At 41.0% G+C, this 22,479-nt stretch overlaps 1 protein-coding gene across 1 annotated transcript in view; it reads left to right on the forward strand.

Annotated features, from left to right (window-relative positions):
• Window positions 1-22,479, forward strand: part of zmym2 (zinc finger, MYM-type 2) — a 37,799-nt gene extending 15,320 nt beyond the window's left edge. The window contains exons 3-26 of the mRNA XM_044014804.1: window positions 514-682; window positions 3,461-3,615; window positions 4,159-4,307; window positions 5,072-5,234; window positions 7,106-7,318; window positions 7,570-7,720; window positions 7,827-7,942; window positions 8,915-9,040; window positions 9,260-9,410; window positions 9,619-9,791; window positions 9,898-10,063; window positions 10,634-10,662; window positions 10,808-10,952; window positions 11,180-11,301; window positions 11,419-11,575; window positions 12,176-12,328; window positions 13,082-13,149; window positions 13,267-13,317; window positions 14,469-14,676; window positions 14,773-14,915; window positions 16,488-16,602; window positions 17,706-17,948; window positions 18,455-18,599; window positions 19,022-22,479. Coding sequence (XP_043870739.1) covers window positions 514-682; window positions 3,461-3,615; window positions 4,159-4,307; window positions 5,072-5,234; window positions 7,106-7,318; window positions 7,570-7,720; window positions 7,827-7,942; window positions 8,915-9,040; window positions 9,260-9,410; window positions 9,619-9,791; window positions 9,898-10,063; window positions 10,634-10,662; window positions 10,808-10,952; window positions 11,180-11,301; window positions 11,419-11,575; window positions 12,176-12,328; window positions 13,082-13,149; window positions 13,267-13,317; window positions 14,469-14,676; window positions 14,773-14,915; window positions 16,488-16,602; window positions 17,706-17,948; window positions 18,455-18,599; window positions 19,022-19,265 — 3,555 coding nt within the window. The 3' untranslated portion in view covers window positions 19,266-22,479. The remainder of the gene's footprint in view (window positions 1-513; window positions 683-3,460; window positions 3,616-4,158; window positions 4,308-5,071; window positions 5,235-7,105; window positions 7,319-7,569; window positions 7,721-7,826; window positions 7,943-8,914; window positions 9,041-9,259; window positions 9,411-9,618; window positions 9,792-9,897; window positions 10,064-10,633; window positions 10,663-10,807; window positions 10,953-11,179; window positions 11,302-11,418; window positions 11,576-12,175; window positions 12,329-13,081; window positions 13,150-13,266; window positions 13,318-14,468; window positions 14,677-14,772; window positions 14,916-16,487; window positions 16,603-17,705; window positions 17,949-18,454; window positions 18,600-19,021) is intronic.

Below are 22,479 nucleotides of genomic sequence, written 5' to 3' on the forward strand. Positions count from 1 at the left end.
CTTGAAATCCTTGAAAGTTTGTGAATTTGTAAAGAAAAGGTTTTGAAAATCGACCCAAATGTTCCGAGCAGAACAAGGAGAGAATAACTAAGTGAGAGAGCAAATGACGACGTGATTCCTGGGAAATGAGAAATTCTAAGATCTCTGTGTCACCAAAGAAAAATTACAACTCTGACTTTGGCCAAGATCTCAAGGACAATCACTTACCCACATGCAGAGCGTGCTGCAAATCAATAACAGTGGACGCCATGGACGCTCTTACAAGTTGCCCTCTTGTCTTAAGCTGGGTCAGTCCTTGAATTTGACAGAATTGGTCCTGAGAAGTCCTTGTATTTGATGTCAATCACGATGTGGGAACCCTGCTATTACTAAATGCAGGGGATTACTGATGTGGTTTGATTGAGTTTGTGTTTTCCCACACTGGACTGCTTTGTGCACACTTCCCTGATTTCCTCATGACCTTGTTCTTTTAATATTTTGAAAATCTAACAACGTGTGTGTGTGTGTGTCCAGACAGGTGAAGGCCAGGCAGAAGAGAACGGCCTGCAGATAAGCAGCACCTTCAGCCTGAATCCTGACACCCCATCTGGTCGACCGCCAGCCTCCTTCAACCCTGGGCGGGGCTTGGGCCCCATGGGCCAGCTGGTACAGAATGGAGATACGGGGACTCACAACAGAGCAGGTGATGAATTTATTACCCAGAAGAAACTGAAACCTTGCACATTCTCCCGGGTAAAAGAAAAAAGAAGAAGAAATGTCTCAATTGTGATCAAAATGAAGAGTCGCATTAAGCTTTTGTCGCAAAGCTGTTCACAATCCCCTTTATTCCTTCTGTTAACGTTTATATATTTATCTTTTATGGTTTTGAGACCTCACTGAGCTTCTGAACCCAGGAGGGATGCACAATATTGGACTTTTTGCCGATATATCGGTAGTGATTGGGGGCGATAACCGATACGTAGTAGTGATATATTGGTGTCCGTTTTTTCCTCTGCACTCAGACTGCAGAGGTTGTTTAGTCTCCTATGCTGTGACGTTTTATTCATAGCGTAAAATAAATAAACATAAAAGAGAAATAGTTGGACAAGGCACTCGCACAGAAGTCAACGTGCGGCAGCTTATTCTTAGGGATGGGAATCGGTTAAATTCACAGATACAATCCACAAATCCTGGATTCACCACGCACAGGCTGTACAAATGTAAATAAAACATCAGCAAAAGTATTTTAATTGAGTCATGCTTGGGCCGTTTATGTCAATATTTGTTACACAGTTGAAGAATTATGTCTTTGAAGTGACGCACAATGGTACAAATGTGTTCACAGCTTCACACGTTCATCAGTGGTCTAAAATGACTGAAACAGACTAATATCAGTGGCATGCCTACTTAATCTGCCCACTGTTTATGCCATTAGTCATCGCCCTCACCCAAAAACACATTTTAAAGGCAATATCTTTCCAATAATAATATTCGTATTGACGTATGAGATGTATTTTGATGACAGCAATTTAAAATAATGAAAAAAAAAGTTGATTTTGTCCAAAAAAAGGACAGAAATATCCTGCAAAGTAAAGTAAAATAGTAGAAAAGTGCTACGAAACTGACCCGTTCGTAGATAATGGGACACCATCTTGTCCTCATAAGACAAAAAGAGACTCTGTAAACCTCTCCACATTACATCACTCTGAATTGTGGGTAATTGTCTCCAGCAGAATCTGCAGCATTGTCGACCTCCGGAGAGTTTACATACAGTGGTTAAACTTCCTCCCCGGTGAACCATCAGCCTCCTTTTCAGATTTCACCGTCTGATGATTTCCCCGTCTTTTAAAATCTGTGAATAGATAAAGAGGGGGACTGGGGACTCGCTCTCGTCAGTCGGCACCAGGTGGTGCTGTTGACTGGAGGATTAATTCTATCTCCTTTCTTTTCCACATTCATCGTCATCATAGTTTCATGTCTGTTTAGAATCGCATGACGTTTCACAGCGGCGGCGTCCTCCTGCTTTATCAAAAGAACAAAAACAAAACAAACAAACCACTGTGGAGCCTGAGATTCAACAAGTGTGAAGCTGGTTCTCGAGCTTAAAATGGTGGAGCTTGTTTTTTTTGTTTTGTTTTGTTTTGAAGTAAATGTGACGCCTCTTCCTCGGTGTCAGTTGTTTTCCAGACTGTGAAATCTATAATTTATCATCAGATTCTTTAAGATGTGATCCGTCACGGCACAGACAAGCAGGAGTTTAATGGTCTCTTAAGGCACATTAGGTTCTTGGTTTGGTTCCAGAACTTTTACTACATGTCAGACCCAAGTCTTTTCCTCAGTTTCCTGTTTGCCTCACAACTATTATCTGTCTAATAAGTCAAATCTTAATGTTTTTGGTGGTAGGCAAAGAATCCAGCGTGATGTAATGAATATTCTGTCCCTCCCAGGATTTTCTGGGCTTTTTTTTTGCTGTAGTTTTAAAAGATACCTTTATGAAAACTAGATGCTATTATGCAGAAGAGCTGGTTTTCTTTGTCATTTTGAAAAAGTAGTCTTTCGCTGTAAACGCTGCTACACCAAAAACAGAAGACGGTGCTTAGCAGGTGCTTAAAGCAAGCACTGGGGGGATTTTTTTTTTTAACATAAAGCTTTAATGAAGAATACATTACAATGTCTACAATTACAGGGACAGAATGCACCAAGCCAGGGGAAAGGAAGGAAATAAATGAAGCGAACAGACCCAACAAATCTCCTAACTCAAGAAGAGGAAAGACGATGGCAACGAATATAAGCAACCTGTTTCTAAAAAAAAATGGTTTCAGGTCTCCCTAAATTTCGTTTCCATATGGATAAAACGCCAGTACGATTAAAAAAACTTTGGAACTTGTTGGACAGCTCCTTAGACCCTGTCCATACATAGGTTTGTGTTTTTTTTGTTTTTTTAAAGTAGGTTTTTCTGTGCTTTTTTGGCTTTTATTACACAGATATGTAGGTTTGGTCTCTGATAATTAGGAACAGGCATGATTATTAGCTTGCTTATAAAGTCAGTCAGTTAATGTAACTATTTGAAAGATAAAAATACATATTTCATCAACGATTGCAATTATAAAAACAGATATTTCTGTTATCACGAGTTGGCGGCAGCAGCAACAAACATTTAGTGAGTGGACGTCACGTGTGTTTGCATTAGATGTGATTAAATTTACAAGGTTTCTTGAAGGCATCTTGAAGCTACTCCTCTAAGGTTCAACAGGCTGTCCATCCTGCGAAAGTAATGAAAATTTACCGGGGTCTTTGAATGCATCTCATTGGCTCAACGCACCCTGTGTTATTTTACACAAGCGCTCGTGCTGGAGTTCAGAATTTCCAATGAATAATGCACACCTCTACTAATTTGTGTTTTCTTGTGTGCTATGGAGACAAAAAGGTTTTGAGAATTTGTGGAGACTAAACCTTAGTCTCTTTCTTCTCCTTCCTCCAGATTCGTGGATCTCCCAGTCGGCCTCAGTCCCCCGCAACCAAAAACAGATAGGTGTGGATTCTCCGTCGCCCGCTTCGTCGCTACCCAAACCTCCAGGCCAGTCTTCCTCATCCACATCATCCTCAGGCTCCCAGCCTCAGCCCAGGACGGTCAAGGTGAGCCACAGGCGGTTACATGAGGCGTAGACCTGACCTGACCTAACCCTGTTTTGTTTAAAGAGCTTTATGTGCTCAGCTGGGAAATGTATGCGCAGTTAAATGTTCTCCCGCACAGTACGGAAGACTAATGGACGTCACTGTCGTAGATTAAAAACGTGATGGTGCTGGAACAGCTGCGGTGCAAACATAATCTCCTGAATTCATTAGCTTTTTATTCCCTGTTTATTGGATATTGCCCGTTTGAGTCATCAGCACCGTTTTCCAGTTGATTACTGTTTAACCGGGAGTGCAACAAAACATTTGCGTTACAATTTGATTTCTCATATGAGGCCTTTCATCATTTCACTTGTTTCTTTTTTCTTATCTGAATGTTTAAATCCAATCTTGGTTGTTTTTAAATTCTCCTAAGAAATATACCTGCAGGGCTTTTGAAGAAGGTTTTAACTCCTCGCCACTGTCGGAGTATGGTCATAGATTACTTATTGCCCGTCGTAAAAGTCCTGTGCCGCATTTAATCTTGTGGTGTTTGTCCACCGTCAGGTGACGTGCGCCAACTGCAAGAAGCCTTTGAAGAAGGGCCAGACGGCGTACCAGCGCAAGGGCTCCACACACCTGTTCTGCTCCACCACCTGTCTCTCTGCCTTCTCACACAAACCCGCCCCCAAGAAGAGCTGCACCATGTGCAAAAAGTGAGTGTGGAACCACAAGACGGTTGATGGTTTGACTTTATGAGTGTCCGGGTTGGCCTCAGTCAGATTTAGTGCGCAGGTTATAACCATAAACCAGATCCTGTGTCCAATTTATTGATTAATAAATCAGTAAGTTGTAGTTTGTCTGTTCAAATATTAACAAAAACCTTTTCGATTCAAACCATTGTCAAGTAGCCAACAAGCTCCTCATGACGAAGTGTTTCTCAGTTTAGCACTTTAGTTGCAACACTGGACTGGGTATCACTCCAAACGTCCCTAATATAGCATGCATATTTTGGCACAGGTTCTCATATTTTGGATTTCTTGGTTATGGGAGAAGAATGTTTGGCACACAAATGATTTGAAATTAGCCCAACACGTAGTTAAAAAAGGTGTAACGTGACTATCGGTCCATTATTGGTAGATATCTAAGGTTGTGGTATCGGTATCGTACGAAAAAACATCAAAAAGTTCCCCTGAAAAGTTTCAGAAGTGGATTCTACTGCTCAAAAAAAGCTGGTCTTTCTGCAGTTTTAACAGGACATACGCTCCTTGTCCCCACCCACCCCTGCTCTGCTGCTGTATGCGCACAAACGCTCCCTCAGTCAGGTTTAATAGTTTTGCTCGACAGAGCCTGTTTTAAGATTGACGCAGCCTAAAAATGATGATAAGGTAATGTTAAGGTAATGTTAAGTTATGCACTGCAGCTTTACTGTAAATGAATGCACCACTGTTGGTTAATGTTTGTCACTCGTTCGTTTCAGGGACATCACGAACATGAAGGGTACTATCGTGGCCCAGGTGGACTCCAGCGAGGCCTTCCAGGAGTTCTGCAGCACGGGCTGCCTGGGCGCGTACGAGAACAAGCAGAACCCGCCCAAATCAGGCCTTAAAACCAAATGTACTGTCTGCGGGAAACTCACAGAGGTCAGTGTGTCTGTCTGTTGCGTTTAACAACACGCAACTCTCCTCTTTCACTATCTATGAGACATTCTTTACCAAACCTGTCTATCCTTCTCTTTACTTCAACATGTCAAAGTTTCCCAATTTGATTTAAATTTTCAATTTGACCCTATATCGTTTTCATTTAGAGATATTTCATCCATCATGCCAATTTGCTTTTGAAAGAGATTTGTACAGAATTAATGCTGCACTTTGCATAAAATTTGTGTCTCTAACTATTAAAAATGCTATTTTTACATAGAAAATGTACCCCAATAGTTACATTAATGCACTTTTCATTAAATATGTTTTCAGTGAATCTTGTCCACTGAGGATTAAAGCATTTGAAAAGATGACGCAACAGAAGCAAGAAATAGTATTTATTATAAGATTTATCCAAGGATTTTCCACATGAATCAGAATTTTCTACTCTTTTTACTCCCGATGCACCAGGACATCGGTTAAAACTATGCATGCATAATTATGTGTTATTCATTGTTACAGAAGTGCCTTAATTCACCGAGCTTTTCAAACATCTTTCATCACAAGGGCTCAGTTCTGTTTGGCTTCACCTTTTCTCCTTTATTTACACATGTGACCCTAAACAAACGTCCCCCTCTGTCTCTGCGTCATTGTCTTCCTGCTCAGGTCACATTCATTCATTCACTATTTATCTCTTCCTTGTTCCTTGTCTGGCTTCTCTCTTCTCTTGTTCCCTCCTCTTCTTCCACCTCCTCCTCTCCTGACTTCTTTGTTCTCTCCATCCCTCTGTCTTCACCATGGCTTCATTAGCCGCTCAGTCTCCATGGACACCGCATGTAAGAATGATCGTGGTGGTCCCTGAGTCGTGTCCGCCACTGTGTGTTGTGTTGTGTTGTGTTGTGTTGTGTTGCTTAGCATACCACAGGGGGCGCTCTTTCTCCCTCTATCTCTCATAATGTTCATAGCATCTTCAATCAATGAAGTAAGCGCTCACTTACTGTTCACCTCACTGTCTCAGGTGCTGCTGCAGCCGTCACCTAGCAACCAAGACGATCTGCGTTTGAGAGTAAATGTGCATTATTTATGTATCGGCCACAATTTGCATATCAAAGCATCTGTACATGTTCTAGACTTGCATTATGATACTGTATATACTGTGTATTTTTGTGAATTTACTGTATGTGCGTGTGTATTTTTATAATCTGCTAATCTGTCGATTTACTTGTTCCATGCAACAAAAAAGTTGAAACATATTCACACTCAAACCAGAAAATATTTACATTTACACACACTGCAAATAATAAGCCCATTCTGTATATATTCTGTTTATTTAACATATATACTGTATTGTCTAGTCTATTTTATATAATAATATCTTCAATATTCTACATTCATAGATTATTTTTTATTTATTCTCTTTACCATTACCCTGTGTGACACTGTAAATGCCCCCATTGTGGGTCTAATAAAGGATTATTTTACCCGATTTTAATGTAAAATAATGCAATTAGCACATCCCAGTATAAAACAGCGATTTGACTCAATTAAAAACTTGACTTACATTTTGTCGATCGATTAATCGGTTTGAGTGTTTTTGCAAATAATTTAAATGTTAATCTTAAATGTGAAAATTTCCTGGTTTCTTTGCTCCATGTAACAAATAAATCATATTAAAATGGAACAATTTTGGTTTGTAAACAAAACAAAACATTCGAAAACATAATTTTCAGTTTTGTGAAACAACCTATCAACATTTTATAGACTAAACTAATGAATGAATTGAGAAATGAATCGACAGATCATGAAAACACTTGTTACTTGCGGCCCCTTTCCCCTTAAGTCAATGGAACTTTTCCTTCTCCTCTGTACCACAGATCCGCCACGAGGTTAGCTTTAAGACGGTGACCCACAAGATCTGCAGCGACACGTGTTTCAACGTTTACCGCCGCGCCAACGGGCTGATCATGAACTGCTGCGAACAGTGCGGCGACTACCTGCCCAGCCGAGCGTCGGCCAACCACTTTCTCCTCGTCGACGGACAACAGAAGAGATTCTGCTGCCACACCTGCATCAGGGAGTTCAAGCAGGTACCTGTACATTGTGTGACGCTCACCTGAGACTAAAGCTGCCACCTGTCTGACTAGTCATCTGTTACTGATACCAATTAATCGACTGAGTGAAATGCTACTGAACATTTTGATTATTTGGGGCGATAAGAGTGTCAGATCAGCGGTAGTCACGTCGTCTCCTGCTGTTCACTGCACGTGCAGCTCCCAACAGATTGTTATTTTGTCATTGAGGAAGTATCGTGGGCTTAGTGACGTTACTGTGTCCCCAGGCACACAGTAAACTTGCGACCTGCTCGTCCTGCAAAACGCTGATCAAGACGGGCGAGGTTCTCCACAGCATCGGCGCGAGCGGGACCATGGGCGCGTACTGCTCCCTCAACTGCATGAACAAGGTCAAAGTGACGTCCAGCTCCTTCATCAGTGAGTAAAACAGCCTGCTGAACACAAACGAGAGCTTTCATGAGCCACTGAAAGTCACAACGTTCACAATTTATTTCCTAATGTGTATAAATGTGTGTGTTAGCAGATGCAGAGCCCTCGTGTCACTTCTGTAAAAGGAACTCATTACCACAGTATCAGGCCACGCTGCCAGAGGGAAACATCCTCAACTTCTGCAGCTCGCAGTGTGTCACCAAGTTCCAGGTGGGCACAGTAAATATTAAAACACAGAGTTAATATCCACAGTAGGGTTTTGGTTTTTTTAGAGAAGGGAAAACTCAAGTTTGTATATCATAAAAGTAGGGCTTTGACTTGTCCCAAAATCAAGTTTCTGAATTTCATTAGAATACATTTGAATACAGTCTGCAGGCTCTCAACAAATCATGAAAACAGTGAACACTTTTTTTTATAATACATAAGGTTATAAATATAAATATCATCATTACATTACATTGTGACGCAACTCTGACTCTCTTCCCGAACTCTTTAAATCCAGACTCAAAACCCACCTTAAAATAGACTACTGTCTGTAATTCCTCTCCATTTTCTCTTTACTATTTTTTATTGTTGTTTGTTTGTTTTGTAACGTGTCCTTGAGTGTTGCTTAAAAAATGATTTATAGATAAAATGTATTGTTGTAATTAGATTTTTTTTAAATTCTACGTTTGTTTTTAGAGATTCATTTTGCACCATAAATGTTGTGGACCATATAGTTTCATATCAAGAGTTTCACTTACTGTGAAAAATCGCCAGGAGTAACATAAGTGCAGTGTCTTGATGGAATATTGTAAAGTTTTCAACATGTAATTACAGTTGAAACATGAAAATAATGTTGAATTTTCAGTAAAAAAAAAGTGTGTGTGTGTGTGTGTGTTACAGAGATGAATTGCATGTGTCATTTATGTTAAAAGACCCTTTAAAAAAGGTTAAAACTAAAATATGCCAGTTATTAAGATATACCATTTCAGAATTGCCTTTGTCCTCTGACTATTTGTTTTTGTTGTTGTTTTTCTGTTTTATAATCCTATACTGTAAGGTGACTGTGAGTGCTTTGAAAGACGCCCTTAGATTAAATGTATCATTATCATCATTATTATTATTATTATTATTATTGTTCTATATTAAGAAGCAAGAATTGATTAAACAGATTTTTTGTCTTTTTTGTTTATTTCCCAGAATGCTACCCTTCAAACGACCACTAACGGTCAGACGCCCGTGCCCACGACGAACACCACGGTCCAGCTGAAATGTAACTACTGTCGAGCGACGTTCAGTCTGAAGCCTGAAACTCTGGATTGGGAGGTGAGAGACCTTTTTTAAGATAGAACATTTGTTTACATCGGGCTTGGTCAAAGTGGGGCAGGTTTTAATTTGACCCTCCAGGAGGAAAACCTGGAGATTTAACAATGGAAATGTTGCCAAAAAAGAACAGAACTGAACTCTTTTATCCACAGCAGCACTTTGTTCAGTGCGGGACAAACAAAAATGATACATTTGAACATTTGTGTCGTCCGTCTCAAGGACAAAGTCTACCAGTTCTGCAGTAAGACGTGCTGCGAGGACTACAAGAAGCTCCACTGCATCGTCACGTTCTGCGAGTACTGCCAAGAGGAGAAGACGCTACACGAGACGGTCAAGTTCTCCGGAGTCAAGAAGCCTTTCTGCAGCGAAGGTAATTATTTCCTTTGCTTTGTATCGTTTTTGCTGATGTCAGTGGGTTCAAATTCCCCCTTTTTTTGGTTCTATTTTTGTCCACAAGTTGTCTTTGCCTCATCTATTTATAAGCGCGTCTCTCCGAGTTTCAATCGAATAACTGTCCTAACCGACATTTGCATTTGTTTTTAACACGCTCGCACATTCCACCCATTCTGTCTTTCCAGGCTGTAAACTGTTATACAAGCAGGATTTCATCAAGCGTCTGGGTCTGAAGTGCGTCAGCTGCAACCACTGCAGTCAGCTCTGCAAGAGAGCCGTGACTCGGCAGCTCGGCGGCATGACGCGGGACTTCTGCGGCGAGGCGTGCGCCAAGAAGTTCCACGACTGGTACTACAAGGTCTGCAGCTCACGCTCGAGCGTGTCTCTCACATCCTCACGTGCTTTTTTGTTCTATTCAATTAGAAAATTCTGAAACAAAAAGTGTTTCTCCCTGTGGCCACTAGGCGGCGCGGTGCGACTGCTGTAAGGTGCAGGGACACCTGACGGAGTCGGTGATGTGGAGAATGGAGGTGAAGCAGTTCTGTGACCAGGAGTGTTTGCTGAAGTTCTACCTGCAGCAGAACGAGCCCATCATGGTCACGCAGAAAGGCCCCGAGAACTCCAGCCTGGGTAAAAAAAAATAAAAAATAAAAAACACATCCTCAGCACTTTGACACGTCTTAGTGACAGAAAATACTTTTTTAAAGTGTAACTTAAGCTCTAAACCACTTTTGTTTTTGTTTGTTTTTTGGTGTAAACCACATTTACTCGTTTTTTTGGGTACTTGTACTTTGTTAAGTAATTTTAGTTAATTTAAGTTTGTAATTTTACTTTTACTCCAGTATGTTTGGTTTCTTTGGAAGTACTGTACTGAGCTATATTTAAAATCACATCTGTTACTGAGTAAAAACAAAAAATGACAGGTGAATTGGCATTAATTAATTATTTTATTTTGTCAGCACTTTAATTTGTAGGTTTAATAGAATACAGTTCATGTGACATTTGTGTCCCCAACCTTGTTAAAAGGTTTACATTTTTACAGTTAGATTAGATCAAAGTAGTAGAATATTTTCAGTACTCTTTCCACCTCTGTGTATCTAGTAAATATTATTTGTTGATCTAGGTGCAAATCTTCTGTTTAGTGTAAAGTATAGAAAAAATAAGTAATGTAAATGTATTCTAAATTGTTCTTTCAAACAGGCCTCGACGTGCAGGGAACCAAACTTGGGGTACGTAAGAACGTTTGTTATTTCTGCACATTTCTTTAGTGTAACAAGTCGGTTAAAAATAAACCACGTAACATTTGGAATCATTGAGGATCTCCACTGATGAACTGATCCTTCTTTATTTTTATGTAAATGTAAACATTTGCAGCTGGTGAACCAGGGCACTATGGCGTACACCGGCAGTCGAGGTCTGATGAGAGACGTCAAGAACAAGGCGGTGCTCTGCAAACCGCTCACGCTCACCAAGGCCACGTACTGCAAGCCGCACATGCAGAGCAAACACTTACAGACAGGTGAACCAAGAAATCCGATATTTAAATATGTCCCGAAACAATATGACGCGCTCACCATTTGGACACCAGTTACAGAATATAATCTGTGTTGTTGAGAAAGCATTAAAACAACAGTAAAGCTGGATTTTACCAAAATAAGAGACACTTAAAAACAGTTTTCTTTTAACATAACATCATACATATGCTGAGATGCTTTCATATTTATGTATTATTCTGTATATTCACAGATGTAGACGATGGTGTGAAGAGGGAGTATATTCCTGTACCTATACCTGTGCCTGTCTTCATCCCCGTACCCATGAGCATGTATTCCCAGGTCACGCCCACTCCACTCTCCCTGCCCATACCGGTAAGACCTGATGTCAACGTGACCATCTGCACTCAAGAGAACAGTTTATTTTCCTAAGTCAGTCAATAAATCTCACTAAATAGACATTTATTTTGTTGTACCTTCTTCCTGTTGCAGCTTCCTGTGCCTGTCTTCCTGCCCACCACCCTCCAGGGGGCGGAGCAGATCATCCAGACCATCAATGAACTGAAAAACAAGGCGGCGACCTCTGAACCCGTGGAGGCCGACGTGACCCCCGTGGCCGAGGAGAAGGTCACAGAGGACCAGAAACCAGGTACCTTCACCACTTCAGGATTTAACATCTGGTGGAGCTGCAACTAACGATTATTTTCACAATCGATTAATCTGTTGGTTATTTTCCCGATTAATCGATTAATTGTTTGGTCCATTAAATATCAGAAAACCTTAAATGTTGAGCGGTGTTCGTCAAACCTGGAAATGATGATGTTCTCAAATGTCTTGTTTTGTCCACAAACCAAAATGATTAACTTTTAATGAATTCTTTGTTATCCAGAGCAAAGAAATCGAGTAATCGATTAATAATCGAGTAATCGATTCATAATCGAGTAATCGATTCATAATCGAGTAATCAATTCATAATCGAGTAATCGATTCATTGTCTCCGCTCTAATGTCTGGATTAAAACTAAAATTAAATTGTGAGAGGCCATGTGACACAATTTAAAACTTTTTTAACCCCAATTCTTATTAGATAATTGCACTTTTCTTGTCAAATTTGGTCTGAAAATCTCATATTTTAACACTTTTATGGAGTTTAATGTCCATACAGCCTTGATTTAGCATCGGATGTACATAAATATTTGTTACTGACACTTGTGCTGCTACCTGGGAAACATGTCTGCTGCGTGTTTCAGATGTAAAGCTGGTGAAGAGGGAGCGTGAGGAGGAGGAGGAGGAGGAGGGTGGGTCGTCCATAGGCAGCAGCATCTCTGAGAAAGAAGAAGAGGAGGAGGAGGAAGATGACAAGTATGAGCCTGACCTGGATCTGGAGGCCGACTTCCCTCAAGGTAAACGTCTTTGTGCTTCATGACATCAGTGATGCAGACCGTCGGGTTCAATAAGTTTTCATAACATCAAAGTTTCATCTGAGTTGTGTTTTCTTTTGTTTTTAAAGTGTGAGGGATTCACTCTCCATGTCTTTTTAATGTCAGTGTGCCATTTTTTAAAAATATACATATTCATATTATTGTGTCACCGCCTCCTAAATAAAAAGGAATTGTGACAAATTACAAAAGCAACAGAAGACGGTACAAAGAAAAACGGCAGTTCAGAAACATACAAATAATTGAATACATGAAATCAACAGAACACACACACACACATTAAATGTCTTCTAACAATAAGTCAGTCAGTTATTGGAAACCTGTCTTATCCACGAGTTTCCTGGAGTGAGTGAGACGTGATACGAGGAACTGGACAAACTCCAGAGTTTCCTCTTTACCTGTCAGAGTTTATCTGAGAGTGAGAGCATTGTTCTGTATTCGTCTCACGTTCACCATCAGATTTTGTAACCCCCCCCCTCTCTCTGAGGCTCTCGCTCCATCTTCAGGGGCAGATTCTTAAATGACTGCTATGTTGTCAACTGAAATAATCACTCGCTCACTTAAGAAAATGTCAGGATTAGGTTAGATTTAGGATCAGTGGCTGAGTTATCTGCTGACTAAATACTGAGTGGTCGTAAACTGGACTGACTTCTTCATCAATGACCAAAAAAACAAAAGAAAAGACAATAAGACAACAGATGTTCTTCTCTGTCTCAGCCTCAGACCCTGTTCCTGCACTAGAGGGAACAGACAAGGACATGGGTTTGTCTCTACCTCCAGTCCTGGCAGAGGAGAAGATGGAGGAAGAGGAGAAGATGGAGGAAGAGGAGAAGATGGAGGAGGAGGAGAAGACGGAGAAGGAAGAGGAGAAGGTGGAGAAGGAAGAGGAGAAGGTGGAAAAGGAGGAGGAGAAGGAGGAGGAGACGCCACCTCGACCTCAGCCCAGGAGACAAGTACGCACCACACACAAATGCTTCAACACAGAATGTACGAGAAGGGCTGGGTTAATCCTCATTTCAAAGATCTGATATCAATTCTGCCTCCATTCACGGGTTACCAGCGAATTTCAGATCTTTTTGAACTTTTAGAGCCTTGCATGGTCAAAACCGTTCCTTACGTCTCTGACCTACTACAGATGTTACAGACGTGGTCCCAAAATGTCCTATTTTCAGGACGCGAGGTGATTGCTCCGTTGAAACAGCAGCACCGAGGCTGTGGAACGCTCTCCCTCTTTCCCTTCGCTGCCTCAACCCTTGTTGACTTTCCTGTTAAACAACCTTGGAAAAGGTTAATGAAACCTTTTTTACAGACCAAGCTGCACTCACAGGGCCCTCTGTTGGACAGCTTTATTACCTCAGATAGTCTGATGTCCTTCTAGGCCGTGTACTTTGAATGTTTGTGGGTATTTGAGGTTTTAGAGTTGCTCTGTGTGGTCGTATCAAATATAAGTGCAATAACGTAACTCCATTTGGTTAGAGACATCCAAAGTTATTTACACTTTGTATTTGACGCTGAGACACATTGAAGGTGTCAGCCACCTCAGCAGTGGATCTGGTCTTCAGCCTCTTGATAATCAACGCTTTGGTCTCAGGGTGAATCTTAGGCATGTTGTCAGAGGTCAAGTTGCAGTTGAAGTGAATGTCTGGTGTGATGGGGTTCTTTTTATACACACCCGCTAATTGATTGATCAATTATTGATCACAGGAGAGGCTGTAATCTAGGATTGGGTGCATTATATGACAAGGCGACAAGACTTTTGTCTTTGCAAAAACTGACTCAGTGGGCTTTACCAAGCTGTGAACGTTAGAATGCTTTTCAGAAGTTTCATTTGGCACCAAAACATTACTTCAAAAACTGTTGGGATTAAAATTAGCCATTCCTTGTAAAAAAAAAAATTGATTAGACATATATTTAAGGGGCACTTAAGGTCAACTTGTACCCAGGCGACAAGACTTTTGTCAGGGACTGTAGACAGAATTGGTATGGAAATTAAAATATTTCAAAATTGGTACCTTCTGAATATAGAACCAGTCCTATACACACAGTTATACTGGGGAAAGATTCAGGCTCAGTGTGTAGTAACAGGTGTGTGTTTGTGTTGCAGGGAAGTAAGAGGCGGGCGGTGGAGGAGGGCACAGATGCAGCCACGTCCCCGTCTTCCTCTCATCCGGCGGGCAGACACTCGGGAGGACGCTCGCTGCCCCTCAAAGCTCGCTACGGCATCAACGCCTGGAAGCGCTGGGCTCTGTCTCCCTCTGAACACACACACGACACCAAAGTTAAAAGCGAGTCCAAACAAAACGTAAAGAAAGGTAAAGGGAAACAAAATAAATCATCATCATCACCGCCATCATCACACCCGTGTGAGATGTTTGTAGAAATGTGTTTCTCTCTCGTCTCTTTTTCAGCACGGTCTAAAAGCAACCTCCTGTCGCTGAGTTCAGACGAGCTGAACGCGGCGCTGTCGCGCTTCGTCAGGGAAGTCTGTCGGCCCGGCGGGGAGCGCTACTCTGCAGACAGCATCCTCTACCTCTGTCTGGGGATCCAGCAGGTTGGTACCAGCACAAGCGCGGCACCTGTACAGCGAGACTGCAACCGTTTAAGAGTCAAACTCTAACTGACTTTCATTCAAATTGTTTTCACCAGTCCTGAGACTTCCTGTCCCGACACGTTACAGTCAGAGTCTCTGAGTTTCAAGTGGAAAACACACGCAGCCACCTCACAAATCCTGACAGTCACTTCTGTCTCATTAGCTTCACATTACATCAGTCGTACACATGGTACTGTTCAGTAGAGCTGAAACAAAGAATCAATTAATAATCGATTACTAAATGAATCCACAACTATTTTGATAATCGAATAATCGGTTTGCAGCTTTTTTTATGTTTAAAACAATATTTCCGATTGTTTAAGCTTCTTAAATGCGAGTGTTTTCTTCATATCTTTGCTCTTGATAACAAAGAAATCATTAAAAGTCAATGACTTTGGTTTGTGGACAAAACAAGACATTTGAGAACATCATCATTTCCAGGTTTGACGACAAACCTCAACAACATCAACATTTCTTTAAGATTTTCTGATATTTTATGGACCAAACGATTAATCAAGGAAATAATCATTAGTTGCAGCTCTACTGTTAATACATAGTGACCTGTAAGTTGTTTGTCCTTAGTTGCGCCCTCTGCTGGTCGCAGCCTGCGTTTTGGTCATGTGATTACCGTTTAAACGTTAACTTTGCGTCCCACGTTCAAAATCATATGGAATCTCAAATAAAACGTGCGTCCCGCTTAGTTTTGACTTTCACTTTCTACCACTGCTGAAGAAGCAACCAGCACTCACTTCTGTGCCTGTGTGAGAGGTCGTTACTCACCTTACCAGCAGGTGGCGCTAGTCTATTCATCTCAGACAAAATGGAAACTGGAAAACTTCAATGTAAATGTTTATTTGTTTTCACACGGACACTGTATAGTTGTTTTTGCACAGAAAGCTTGAATTTAAATCTTCCTCAGTGCATTAAAAGTGTATTAAATATATAAAAAAAAGGTGTTGTAGACTAAAAAATTAAATAAAAAAGGGGAAACAATTCCTCTAAATGTCGTATTTTATCATTGTTTCCGTGACTGAAACATCCAGTTTCATAATACAGCAGCACATGTCGAGTTTACTCTCCTCTCTACAACTTTCTGGAGGTAGGAACTAAGTTTAGGGGGGAGTAGTTCCGGGTAGGACAGACATATGTGGTGCACTGCTTCCCCTCCCCCGTCCTTTTCTCTCCCTCACATGTGAGCAGCAGCAGCATGGCTGCACAGAGGAGCGCAGCGTTCTTTAAAGGCCTCTGGATTTGGATTTTTCTCTCAGTAACTTCATGTAAGATCAACTCTCAGCTGTTTATGAACCAGATCTTTAAGATTTTACTTGTTTTTGTGAAGTTTAAAAGTAGAAATGTGGCTTTTTTTGTACCGTTCACAGCATGTGTCCTGTGATTATAACTCTTTGCTGTTCACATCCTGAAAACAGTGATGATTTATTTAATATGAGGACACTTGTTTGATCTTCCTGAGGTTTTTTCTTCATTTATTTGTTAATTTAATTTATTATTCTTGTCTTGTTTCTTCTGTCGTAGCATCTCCACGCCAAAGGCCGCACGGATGACCTGTTCAGCGACGTGTGCTACCAGCAGTTTGGAGAGGAGCTGAATAAAGTGTTGAAGGACTGGCAGCCCAGTGTGCTTCCTGATGGTGAGACTCAAACTCATGAGATCCTTGAGAATACTTGAATTTCTGGAGGAAGTGCTTGAAAATGCTTGAAATACTGATAATTTCTCTCAGGGAAAAAAAGCTTAGTGGTTGAGTAATCTGCTCTTTATGTGATAGAAACAGTGAAATTATCTATGTATTCGTAATAATCTGCAACAGCTTCTAAGTGCTGGAAAGGCATTAAAATAACCTTGAAAGGGCTTGAATTTGACCTTGGAAAACGTGTGTGAACTAGAGCTGTAATGGTTAATCGGCTATTCAACAGGTTTTCTGATTTTTCAGCTTTTTAAATGTGAATATTCTCAGTTTTCTTTGCCCCATGCAACAAAGAAATCACAAGCTAGAGTCCGCACCAGGGTCTATATGGGTGCTTGAAATCCTTGAAAATGCTTGAAAATTATAGCTTATTGGTTGAATAATTTGCTAATTAGATGAAGAGATAAATGAATACAAGCACAGTGACTGTAGAACACAATTCTATCTTTTAACATGATAGAATCAGTGAAATTATCTTTTTTTGAGTGTATTTGTAATAATCTGCTACAGCTGCAAGGTGCTGGAAAGGCATTAAAGATAACCTTGAAAGTGCTTGAATTTGAGAAGTGAGTTTTTGTCCACAAACCAGAATAAATTAACTTTTAATGATTTCTTTTATCTGCACTAAAGTGACGAAGAATATATTCACATTTAAGAAGCTAAAACAATCAGAAATCTTTTAATCATGAAAAAAGCTTCAAACGATCAATCGATGATCAAAATAGTAGTCGATTAATCGAGTGATTGTTTCAGCTCTAGCACTGTCGTATAATTTAACAATAATTCACACAACAAAAACTAATTGATAAAACTACAATAAAAAGACATTGAAAGGTAGTTTAAACAGCGCCAACTGGTGGCCGTGTGCTGCATTAACACCTGCAACTGTCCAGTGATTATAACTCGTCTGCTGTTCACATCCTGACTCGTTGTGATTGTACTGTAACGATTTATGAGGACGCTGCAACGACACACACGTCCACAGTAATCCCTTGTTTATTCCCTGGGATTACACTGCCTTTGAGCGTTGGTGCTTGTGTGTCCCTCAGGCTCTCTGTGGGCTCGGGTGGAGGAGCGCAGCCTGTGGAGCAGCGGTCAGCTCGGCGAGCAGAGTCCCGCGGCTCTGCTGCGCTCGCTCGTTTACCTCAACACCAAACACTTTGGCGCGCGCACCGTGGAGCAGCACCTGCGCCTCTCCTTCGCCAACGTCTACGGCCCCGACACCGTGCATCCGGTCACCAAGGAGACCGACGTCTGCATCCGCGTGCCTTCCATTTCTCAGGATCACCACGGTGAGGACGGCACCGCCGCTCATACAAGAGAATAAAAACGCATACAAAGCCTGTTTTTTTCTTGTAATCTGTTGAAAAAAATGTCTTTAAATGAATCTAAAATGTACTTTTTGTCCATAAAACACTAGAAATCGTCATGGAGTTTTTCTCCATCAGATTTGTCGTACATCGACATTTTTGTGACTTAGATCCTGAAACCTGAAAGTAAACGATATCAAATCTAAAAGACGAAGCTACGTTATAGTTCTTTAGTTTATTTAACATTGTACGAACAGGGGGACGTCCATAAGTTAACTATTATATAAATTAAAAACTGAATAATTATGGTTTGTGGGTAAAACAGGAAACTTAAAATCATTATTATGATTTTATGGACTAAACAAGATAAAATTGACAGATTTTGGGATCAATTTTTACTTGAACCAAAACCTAAAATAACTTGATTTCCATCAGCTGTAAATCATCACAACTCCAAATGTTTAAATGTGCGTTTTCTTGTTTTTCAGTAGAAACAAAGTCAAAGAAGAGGAAGCGTAAATCAGACGAGGGAAACCAAGACAACGATCCGGACGACGGCTCGGGAGACGCGGCCGCTCGCTGCCCGCTCAACAAACACGAGTGTCGTCTGTACGACCTCTACAGAGCCAAGTGGTGAGTTTTATATTATATAGAAACAGGAAATAAAACAAACTTAAAGTGTTAATCTGAAGTAGGTTTAATATGAGCAGTGTTTTACTGTAACGTGAGAAGTCCAGTGATTAAAACTCTTTGCTGTTCACATCCTGAACCACAGTGTTGATTAAAGAACAATGAGGACTTTACTTTAAAAATCGAGTTTACTTTATTTAAGAGAACTACATTTTCAATGCGATCGTCTATTAATCTCAGATTTTTTGTCTCCTTTTCTTTCCCATCCTTCTATTTTTATCTTTTATTTTTTTTCTCTCTTTCTCCTCCTCTCCTTTCTTTCTCTAATTTTTACTTCACCTTTCCTCAATCTTCCTCCATCTCTCTCTCCCTTTTTTTTTGGTCTCCTCCCGTCTCTCTCTCTTTGTCCCGCCTCCCCCCTGCAGCCCGACGTCGCTGCGGCAGCGTCTAGACGTCTTCTACGTTCAGCCGGATCGGGCGTCCGGCGCAGACGAGCCGCTGTGGTTCACGTCGCAGCCGCTGGAGCGGCGGATCCTGGAGAGCCTCCTCACCAGAGTCCTCCTGGTCAGGGACATTTACACAGACAAGCCACGCCCACAGGAGGAGGAGGAAGACGACGAGGAGGTAGCGGAGGACAAGAAGAAGGAAGAGGACGGAGGTGAAGCGTAGCAGCCACTTGGGATTTTTTTTTTGTTAGTAGAGCCTGAACAGTTGGCACAGGAGCTTTAGCTGTTAGTTTGTGCGCTCCTCCTCCTCCTCCTCCTCTTCATCGTCCTCCTTCCTGTCGTAGCACCTCCTCCTCGCTGAGTTTCCTCCTGGTGAGGGAAACGACAGCGTAGACTGAGTCACACACGGAGGAGGAGGAAGACAAAAACTCTCCAGTCATGAAATAGAACGGCACAAATGTCCTGATGTGAGGGAGAAGCTGGGATTAAATATGGAATCTGATGAGACACAAATAAAAGGAAGTGAAGCTGTAATCTGTCGATGCTCAATCCGAGCTTAATCAGGTAGAAAAATGTCCTCTTTTTTCCTCTAGTTTCTCCGAGAAGCAGCTGACGCACGTTTAAGCTTTTTACCGACATGGCGGGATCATGCTTCCACCACCAGAGGGCGACGAGGTTCCACCCGGACAGGAAGTCAGAGGTTTATTTGAATTATTTTTCTGCTTCTCGTCCTCACTGTCGCGCTGCAGGTGGAAAACGCGGAGTTGAGTTCACAGGGTCAAACAACTTCAGTTTTCTCTTTCAAATTAAAGTGAATCAAACAAAGAAGTGAGGATGAGAGGAAGTAAAGCACCTTTGACGCAGTCACTTGTTCCCACAAAGTCTTAAACTCAAGTGTCATTTGTTAATAAATCATAATTATTCCCTCTCAGGCGCAAAAATGTCCACAGTTTTACCGTCAGAGGGAAAATAATCTAGGATTTAACGTTGTTTACGCCCACACATGACTGTTGGTTTGTTAGATTTGCTCTCAGGTTGTTTTTACTTGGATTTTTTCCCCCACGTTTAAGAAAAAAAAAATCATCCCTCTCCTATTTTTTTATTTATTTGATAAAATAAATGGATAATCTCACAATGGCATTATTATAATCCCACCTCTCTCTGGACGATGCAGAGCCGAGTAAACCAGGTTTTATTCCCTGTCGGTTATTGTGTTTTTTTACAGTGTAACAAACACAAGAAAATAAGATTAAAGAAAGAACTTGAACTTGAAACAAGAGATTACTGTGAGCAAAAAGACAATAAAATAAAGAATTTAGACTGAAATGGAATAAAAGGAGTAGAAAAAAAACCATTGCAGTAAATAATCCACTGGTTAAATTAATTTGTAAACTGCACCAAAAACATTTAGTGCGAATTATGTGACGGCGTTAACGTCATTTTCTGGGTCTGAGTGAAGACAAACGTCGCAGTAAAGTTCAGTCTGAAGATCTAATCAGATTAAACTGTTGCGTCGTTGATCCTGAGCCTGTAACTTAAGAGTTCTCGTGTATTTAAGTGTTAGAGGTCGACTAATGCTGATATTTTTTGGCCAAGTAACCCTTCCACGATAAAATAACACAACAAACATGTAATGTCTGCACTGCACTGACATAATCTACAGTATTTTCAATAAAAGTATGAAATGGGTCATAAAAACTTAAAAAATATAAACCTTTAGATGAGAAAAGTGACATTAATTAACTTTCTGACAACATAAATGATTAATTCATCATCTTCCACTACAGATTTGTTAAAAATCAGCCCAGTAAAGGAGTTGGATTACTGGGTTAATCTCTGGAAAGTATTAGCGACATCTAATGGTGACTTTAAACAAGTGCGTCAGGGAAACTACGGTGGCCTTCACGTGCCCGAAAGGACGTCATTGTCGTACTTTGTGTTTTAAAACTCAAACTTTAAACTGCAAAAAAACCTAAAACCGCTGCGTCGTGCGGCGGGTTTGTCCATTCAGGCTGCCGTAGAAGAAGAGACACCGAGGCACAAAATGGCCGCCTTCTTAACACAAGGCCCACAGCTAAACATGCTAATTCTGAGGCTACGTGAAGTTTTTCTACATTGAAGTGCGTGTGGGTGTTCTCTGTTCGACTCCTGCCAGAAGTTCTTTTACATTTAATCCACGCTGGATTTTTGGCATGATTGTGACAGATTATTTTCCCGCCTCTTCCTCTGAATCAGCTGGGCTGCGTTCTCTTTTCTTTTCTCACCGCTCTTCCTCCGCTCGCTGACATCGACTCTCAGGCCAAAACAAACACTTGCTGCACCACAGAAGACCAGGACCAGGACCACACCTGGACTCCAGTACACGGACATTTGAGGGTGAACCTGCCGCTCATGTTCATGTGTTCATGTTCATGCGATGTAGCATCATCAATCATGTTTCGTACTAAACCCAGACTGGGTTGCTTCCCACACGTGTAAATAATCTGTTATCAGACGCGACGGGAGTGGACACAGACGCTGTAATCTGAGTTTAAAAAACATCACACCCACTGAAATCTTCAACTTTTTCTATTCTGTTATTACTTAAAAAAGAAAAAAAAAAAAAAAGACTGAGTATTTATTTGTTTTTATTAAATTTGGCGTCTTTAACGGACTGGGATTATTTTATTTGTTTGGGGGTTTTTTTACGGCTGCCATTTCCTTGGACACTGCTGCAGTCCTGTCTGTCAGGACGTGGATTATTCACGTGGGACTTTTATTTATTCTCTTTTCTCCTCTTTTTTATTAAGATTTAGTTTGGAAACAAAAGTGCTCAGACGTCAGGATAAAACAGGATTAAAGGGTTACTAAGGATTACAGTAGAACTCACAAACTCTACGCTTTCTTTTCTTTCTAAATAAATATATCCCAATCCCCATAGATTTAAATCAAATTAAGATTATTTTGACCTATTTATCGACTCTTGACAGCCTACAAATGTGCTTCCCAGTGCCGGGAACATGAGGAACACCTTCCACACACACCAGTGTCTCTCAGATGTCTTTTACTTTGTCTCAACACCAGGTGTCCCTGTTATTTTGTGCACTTTATTCTTTTGAGAACAAAGCCGATTTAAAACATCTCACGGCCCAAAATGTAAACCTTTAAACGGTGGACGTGACTTGAACTGAATCAGTTAAGCCACCTCCCCTTCTCTTCTTCCTCCTCCTCTTCCTCTCTAATGTTTCCTGCTGGAGTTCTCGGAGGCGGCGACCAAACCTGCCACAGAAGGTTTGGACGCGCGTGCGTTAGACGCTGTGGCCGGCTTCAATGCCTAATGTGAATGTGCCTAATCTGTAAATACTGGAAGTGAGTGACTGTGACTTGAGTCTGATGCTTTGTGTGTGGGCTGATCTGCTGATACGGTCATGTACAATAAATGAGTTCATTTTCTAAAA

This window comes from Solea senegalensis, linkage group LG2, assembly GCF_019176455.1.
Source record: "Solea senegalensis isolate Sse05_10M linkage group LG2, IFAPA_SoseM_1, whole genome shotgun sequence".
In the NCBI taxonomy this organism is placed as follows: domain Eukaryota; kingdom Metazoa; phylum Chordata; class Actinopteri; order Pleuronectiformes; family Soleidae; genus Solea; species Solea senegalensis.